We start from the raw sequence: 7,467 nt of genomic DNA, 5'->3' as shown, positions 1-7,467 counted from the left end.
TATCAAAATCTGACCAGCATAAAAAGAAGAAAAGTCTTACTATGAACTTACAGATTTATAGATTTCTAGATTTCTAAAATCTGAGATTTACAAGTTTAAAAACCTATCGTTTTATCAAAGATTTCCTGGAATTTTTAGAAAAATAGCACCCTCGACAGTTTTATTCACATATAAAGTCAGAAAATGCGAAATGTACAGCATTTAATATATAGTTACATTTATCATTCAAGCTCGGATTTAAATCTTAGTTGACATCTTTTTCATACATTTTGAATATTTGATTCAGGTTGATATATGAACTTTTCTTATCAAAAGCTTTCTATCCTTATGCGTTTTCAGATTTCATAATTTATTGACAAGAGCCTTCTTAAAATTTAGTATATCCAGAATCAAATAATTTAAATGAAGACGTGTATTTTAAAAGATATTCAAGAATAATGATAGAGAATTTGTGTGAATTTGTTATTACTTTTAATCTTCAAAGACATGAAAAAAGAAAAGTTTACAAGGGCTGGTTTCTATATACAAATCTGCTCTGAATATGTTAAATTATCCGCTTTTCAAGAGTGAATTATTCGATGTATTTCGAATTTATATTTGAATGTAAAACATTTGAAAACACGAATCTTGTGTAACATTTCATAAATCAATAAATCATTTTGCAGACCTTTTCAAACCTTAAATTCGATTTGCATTCTAATTTATAATGTTTTAAAAATTTACATAAGAAAATAAAAAGTGTTGACTGAAAACAACAATTAAAAAAGTAGTCTTTACTTTTATTATATCAAATAATTTGTGTTTTTTCAACTTACTATAAGTCTATTTAGTCTAAAATTCTAATAAATGTGTTTTAAAATCATAGGGTTTTGAGCTTCTCTTTAATCAGAGTTCATATTTATATGTAAGTTTTAAGTTAAATCAAAAAGATTCATTTCTACATCTATTTGTTTGATTATGCAGATTATAATGATAGGTTAAAAATTCGAATTATTTTTTTAATATATATATTTTTTTCTTTTTCATGAATTTTATAGTAAATTTGATATACAATTTATGAAGTTGTAAGTTGTTAATTTGTTCTTTTTGAAATAAATTATTATTATTATAGAATCTGTAGTAACATAAAGAGCGTAATATAAAGTGTGGATTTAGCGTGGATTTTGTAATCAAATGAGCCCTCATCCGAACTTATAGTCTGAAAATTCGGGTTTCCCAATGGCTAGTCTAGAGACATTTGATTTGAAGGTTAAACTTTTCCTTCATTTTAGTGTTTACGAAGTTTAACGAATCTTATTATAGTGACCGGACCGAGAATCCGGTATCGACGGCTCTCGCCCCTCATAGCCGACTTTCTGACTATCTCTATTGGACGGAACTCTACTTCAACAAGTCGTAACTTAGATTGAAATAATTCATCCGGTTTCTGTGGAATTGATTTAATGGTACTGGTGGGACTATTACTCAATTTCTATCAAGACACGTATCATTATCTAGGCTTATTGTTGAAGACCATCTATAAACACGAGTGCTGTCTTCGAGATCTTTGTGTATTTATCTGCGTTGTATCTATGAATTCGATGCTATATATTTCAATCTGATTGCACAAATGATTCTTCCTCTACTCCTATGTGTAGCTACAGCGGCCGCGCAGCAGGCCGTGTATGGTCAATGCGGAGGTTCGAGCTGGACGGGTGCAAAAACTTGTGCTATAGGAAGCACTTGTGTTTACCAGAACGCATACTATAGTAGTGTTTTCCCAGACTATATTGCATCACCTCGTGCTCATTGTTCTCTCTAGGCCAGTGTCTTCCGGGAGCAGTCAGCAGTACTTCAACCTCGAAAACCACAACAAGTGCTCCAATAACCTCGAAAACGTCTACAACATTAACAACAAAAGCGTCTTCAACCTCGACCTCTATTACAAAAAGTGAGATCCTGACACATGCGTGTTGTTCCAGTTATCCAACCCCTACATGAGCTTATAAATGACTTGCTTAGGCCCCATATCGACTGCAGCCGTAGAGTATTTCATAACCTTGTAAGCATTCAATCATTCATACATCCGAAATCGAACCCCACTAAATTCAATTCAGTGGCGACTCATACTCCCAAACAGGCTTTGATCCGACCCTGACCCAGCCAGCTGCTGATAATCCCCTTGGAAATCCCAATCTTCAAGGCTACACGACCACTGGCGGGTTCAATTGGGTATGTAACCCAAAAAACTTGAAAAAATATATCCGCTGATACGAACCATGTAGGTCGGGTATCTCGCTGAAACTTATAACAATACGCTTATGTTGTCATACAACTTTGCTTCGGGAGGAGCAACTACTAATGCATCGCTTGTTGCACCATTTGCAACCACCGTATTATCCTTCATTGATCAAGTAGATCAGTTTGTTCAATACATTCCATCCGGGCCCTGGTCCTCTGGCAATACGCTTTTTGGCGTCTGGATGGGTGTTAATGATGTTGGAAACGCGTGGTATCTTTCAAACTATACGACGGTACTCGGTCAGATCATGGATTCCTACTTTGCAGAGATTCAGCGACTCTACAATGTGGGAGGCCGGAATTTTCTATTTTTAACCGTTCCGCGTGAGTCCCCTTCTTCATTCAGATTGAAAGGAGAAATACCAAAAACTGATGGTACACAAAGCAACACAAGATAGCCCTCTTTTCATAGCTGAAGGGAAAGCTGTGCAAGCTTCCATAGCGACCGCCATATCTCAATACAATGCGGCTTTAGTTTCACGCGTAACAGCATTCAAAGCTGCAAATGCTGGATCTAACATTTGGGTATATGATACCCAAGTTCCTTTCTTAAAAGCAATCAACAACCCTACAGCATACGGCTCGGCCGATGCCACTTGTATCAATGCGGACGGCGTTAGCTGTTTATGGTGGAATGATTATCATCCTAGCCAGATCGTTCACAACCTAGTTGCTCAAGGGGTTGCCTCACTCCTAAAAGGCATATTCTGGTAGATGAGAAACTGAGCGCTCATAAGTTTTATTCCGTGTATATTCGATTTAAGAGACCGGTATGGCTGTCTCGTTTATATACTGACGATATCTTGGAGCACATTTCCTTCTCCAATTCTTTCCGTTGGCCACAAGAAGCACTCCACCAGATATACTAGCTAGAACGCACATTCCAAAAAAGAAAAATGCCCAGCCGTATCCTGTAGCATTGATGAAGGGCTGCACACTGTATGAAATTGCAAAATTGACCATGGAGCTGCACATTGCCAATATAACTACTAGTTCACCGGCAAGACCGGGGAAACATTCCATTGCATATGCGGTGGCGATTGTGCAGGCGCTCACTTGCTGAGCAATTAGAGCTCCCAAGCCAATCGAAACCGCGACCCAGCTTGCCTGCGTCTGAGCACCCCAGCCATAGAGCATGTACCCAACAGCCGCATATACGAAACTTGTGGTAAGGGTCCAAAGACGCATTTCAGGCTCTTTGACTCCTTTGTTGCGGCGGGCGAGGAAAACAACAATATGATCAGATAACACTCCAGTGAAGTAACCGATAGTAGATCCGATGAGAGTTGCGAAACAAATAAAACCAACGGTCGTTGATGAGAATTCATATGGATCAGAGGAAAAGATCTCTGATACAGTATTGAAGGATACTATTCCAGCTGTGCATCCAAAAGCAAAGATGAACCCCGGAATAACAGCTGTAGGAAACGACCACAGGAAGAAGGGACGTTTGAAGTAGTCCCAGTATGTGGTCGAATCTTCTGACTGGTATACCCACAGCGTGAGGATTTTGAGGTAGGTCCTTCTTGGAAACAACGAAGACGGCAATTCTGCCGGAGTGGAACCGTGCGATAGCCTCGTATTTGACATCTCCAGATCTTCCTTGCCCGTGCCAGAGGTTGTTGCTACAACAGTTCGATTTCGTTCTGTGCCTGTGGAGGAGAATAGAAAGCGCGGGAATGTTGTCTCTTCCAAGGAAAAAAACAGGAGCAAGAATAAAACGCCATCGATAATGCCCACAATGTACTGACTCCATCTCCATCCAGGGCCATCGGCGATGGAACCTCCAGAGATGAGGCCAAGGCTGTGAAACGGTGAGCTTTAGTCCTCGTCTTATTTATGATATCTACAAAACCTACATGGACCCAAGTTGTTGCCCGAACAGATAAACTGCAAGCATTCGGCCACGTTCGTGAACAAAAAACATGTTAAATATGGTTAATTGAATTACAGCCTGATACGCCGATGTACCCAAACCATTCAAGATCATGGCACCCATCCACTCTCCAGTACCTTGGAATTTACCTAGCCAAATACCGGCACACATGCAAATTAGGGTCGTAGTCAGAAACACAAACCTGTTACCAAGTCTTTTAGCTGCAGGTATCCAGAAAATATTACAGAAGCCCTGTAAATTATTTTAGAAAGAGAGCCAAATGACACTTTTGATTGCAAAACCAACCAGTAGTAAGTAGTTGAGAGCCGAACCGCCATTCATGTTAGTGAGGCTAACATTTGTATCCTTGGATATGGCCTCCCAAGCAGCTGGTGTTTCACGTCAGTGAATGTAGACCAAATGATCGAAACTTCCTTTATGTACCTCCGAGGGTGTTTTATCCGAAACTGAATGCACAAGCATACAGTCTAATCATAAGTTAGTTGAATATACTTCGGCTTACGAATCTCTAGCCAAGTAAGAAACTCACGCAACAAGGAACAATTGGTAGTATTTCTTCCATCGCGGCCAAAGCTTGATTAGTGTCAGCAAAGCAACGACAGTCCTATTTCAACACAAAATCATACCAGGGGATCTCCACTACAGGCTGTGGGCCGAGGAATCATAACAATATTGGATGAAACCCCTCCGGGGTGAGAATGAACCACTGGGTGATCAACTATATATTCAGTGAGCGATTGAAAAGGCAGTGAAATGGTGAGGTGGTTACCGTCGATAAGATATTCGGTACCTGGAACATCTTCGATTGTACCTTGAGACATATTCGGTGTAGACCTGTTTACAAAGTACATTGCTGACAAAGGAGGGCATTTTTATATATATGAACCTGTCGTCTGTCGCTTGCCGATCTTCGAATCAGCCATATCTCACGTATCCCAATAATCGATAATAGAATACAAAATGAATGGATGATCATCTAGCGTGGCTACGTAATGAAGGTCCAGGCGAGAAGCGAGCTTTATTCCGCATCTGACCTTGATGTAAAAAGTGGGGGCTTGCTTCAGAGTTCCATTAACTACCCAAGGTGGGGGTAGCTTAGATCCGCTCCCAACGTTGGCCCCAAATGATAAGAATGTGCGATTGACCCGTCTTTCGGGAACCATGATAAGAGAATTGTTCGGCTCGAGTCTGGGAATAGGAATCTAGGGACAGCTACCGCTCTGAATACCTTTCTTTATGCATATAATACACTCCTGTTTGCTCTATGTCATCCGAATCTGATCAGGAAATAGCCATCCAGATTTGGCTGGACTATATATGTTGCATCGTTCATTTCAAATGTGGAAATCAAGGATTGTTGTTCTTCGAACCGAAGAAAATTATCGATGAGTGTTTTCAATACTTTTTCAGATATGCCAGTCACAATTACCATGTATTCTCGTGTGACCAGCTCGGAGTCATTGCGTGTCTTGCCTATCAGTGTTCAGTTTGTCGGGAAGGGACTTTAAAACCAATTTCCCAATGAAAGGACTTTACCAAGTATAGTGTCTTTCATCACCCAAGACTTAAGTTTATACTAACAGGCTCAACATACTTCTCCCAGTCGCTTGTAATGCCTTGCATTGTGTTTACCAACGGAGACAAATCTCTGCGTTGCCAAACATCAACAATGACTGATCTAGTCCTCTCGAGGTTCGCAATGGTACAGGTTGACATTACTGCTAATGTACTGAGAATGAACGCTCTCCCAGACACAGATCTATTGTTAACAATGATCATGTCATCTAGTGGATTGAGTTCCACTGCTGCAACGAAAACAGGCCATGTCAGACTTGTTACAAGGCCACTGTCTAAGCATAGCGAAATGCTTTGTAGAATTTCAGGAATTCGCCTGACAACCAAAACTGTGCTGGGTGATGCGTCGTACAAAGTGCAGTGAAGATATAAGATAGCCGCCTGACGCTTCAGTTCTGCCGAGTGCAAAATTACACGATCGTCATCCTGATGCACGGTCTGGACGAGACCATCGAGTCGTTGCTCCAGAACTGCCGCTTTGTTGATGAATGACTCCTCGGAAGCACACATAGGGTCTTTGCGTTTCAGCTTGATCAGATCTGTGATTGACTCTAATATATGGAAGAGTTTTGGGGAACAGCCCATCGATATATCGATTTCGTGAGCTTTAGATGTCCAAGCGCAACTCTTGAAATTTGGTACACCGGCACATGCTGTTCGTCCCAGGACATCCTGGTATGCGAAGAAGCGTTCTGAGAATGAAAGGAGGGGCTGCCATTGGCTTTTTTCAGTGGCCAGTAGTGGAAATTGTTTTCGGATCCGGATGATATCGCGCGCGCCTCGAAGGTAGACTACCCACTGTTCATCGCATGTACTGATGATTTCATACAAGCACATGATCATACTTATAGTAATAATTTCGGGGTCTCTTGATATCTCTACGGAGTCTCCTTGGCTGAGTCTCCCTCGCAAAAAATGAAGAGTCCGCGCCTTAAGCTGCATGGCAACCGGTCCCCAGGATGCATCCGTTTTGCTCTTATGACACGCCGAAAGTGCTAAAAGAGATCGCAGGGTAGATTGCGATGCACTCAATGCAAAAGGGAGAACTATTGTCGCGAATGGTGAGTCTGTGGACTGATTGGGGGTTGCTAGCGGACACAGACGGTTTACATAATATTGGAACAGAAGAGTTGTATTTATGTCATCCTCAGGAGGAAACGATGGGATGATAGGAGATGGGGCAAAGTATCTAGGAGGGACTGCTGTAAAGGCTGTGATATACTTCGATCTAGGAGAAGTAAGAGTGGTGAGTTCGACGGCATAATCCATTAGTTCACGTTCAATGCCGGCTTGGTCGTCTTGATCACATGACAGCATCCTGTGAAAGTTCTCGACGGTTCCGTTTACAAAATGATGATGTGATATGTGCGGGATGCAGCGCTGTGTAACCATTCCAGACGAGAGATTGTCAGCAGGAGAATGATGAACATCCGAAGTCGATCTTTGGTGGTCAAGTTTCTTCCATACGCCGGATCGACCAAAGGCTGCACCTCTTCTAGCAAATTCCTCCTGCCATTTCAAGACAAGGTTGTATTTGCAATCATATCCAGCACTAGCGCATCGTTGACATTTGGGCCTTTCTTCTCCGCATTTAACTTTCCTTCTTCGGCAGGTATTGCATCCACCCAGGCTTCTGGTATGAGAGGCCTTACATTTACCCGTGTCAGGAGATTTACGTTGTGGCATGATTTACGTCGAGCATCGAGATGAAGGAG

The 7,467-nt window shown here is 41.4% G+C and overlaps 3 protein-coding genes across 3 annotated transcripts; 1 reads left to right on the top strand and 2 right to left on the bottom strand.

The window, feature by feature from the left end:
• Positions 1-1,609: 1,609 nt before the first annotated feature.
• Positions 1,610-2,994, top strand: EAE97_009164 (uncharacterized protein; the record flags this gene model as incomplete). Its single annotated transcript, XM_038879679.1, has 6 exons — positions 1,610-1,748; positions 1,802-1,930; positions 2,002-2,041; positions 2,097-2,211; positions 2,265-2,604; positions 2,666-2,994. 6 exons carry the CDS (start codon positions 1,610-1,612, stop codon positions 2,992-2,994), a joined length of 1,092 nt encoding a protein of 363 aa, XP_038729692.1.
• A 45-nt stretch (positions 2,995-3,039) lies between these two features.
• On the bottom strand, positions 3,040-4,998 carry EAE97_009163 (uncharacterized protein; the record flags this gene model as incomplete). Its single annotated transcript, XM_038879678.1, has 7 exons — positions 3,040-4,084; positions 4,140-4,408; positions 4,463-4,545; positions 4,625-4,644; positions 4,707-4,750; positions 4,804-4,895; positions 4,947-4,998. The coding sequence occupies 7 exons, from the start codon at positions 4,996-4,998 to the stop codon at positions 3,040-3,042; spliced, it is 1,605 nt and encodes a 534-aa protein (XP_038729691.1).
• Positions 4,999-5,731: 733 nt separating this feature from the next.
• On the bottom strand, positions 5,732-7,438 carry EAE97_009162 (uncharacterized protein; the record flags this gene model as incomplete). Its single annotated transcript, XM_038879677.1, has 1 exon — positions 5,732-7,438. One exon carries the CDS (start codon positions 7,436-7,438, stop codon positions 5,732-5,734), a length of 1,707 nt encoding a protein of 568 aa, XP_038729690.1.
• Positions 7,439-7,467: the final 29 nt, after the last annotated feature.

The sequence above is a fragment of the Botrytis byssoidea genome, assembly GCF_014898295.1.
Source record: "Botrytis byssoidea strain MUCL 94 chromosome Unknown BBYS_020, whole genome shotgun sequence".
Lineage (NCBI taxonomy): Eukaryota > Fungi > Ascomycota > Leotiomycetes > Helotiales > Sclerotiniaceae > Botrytis > Botrytis byssoidea.
The sequence above is the reverse complement of the archived record's forward strand: the minus strand, read 5'-3'. Positions and strand labels throughout refer to the sequence as shown.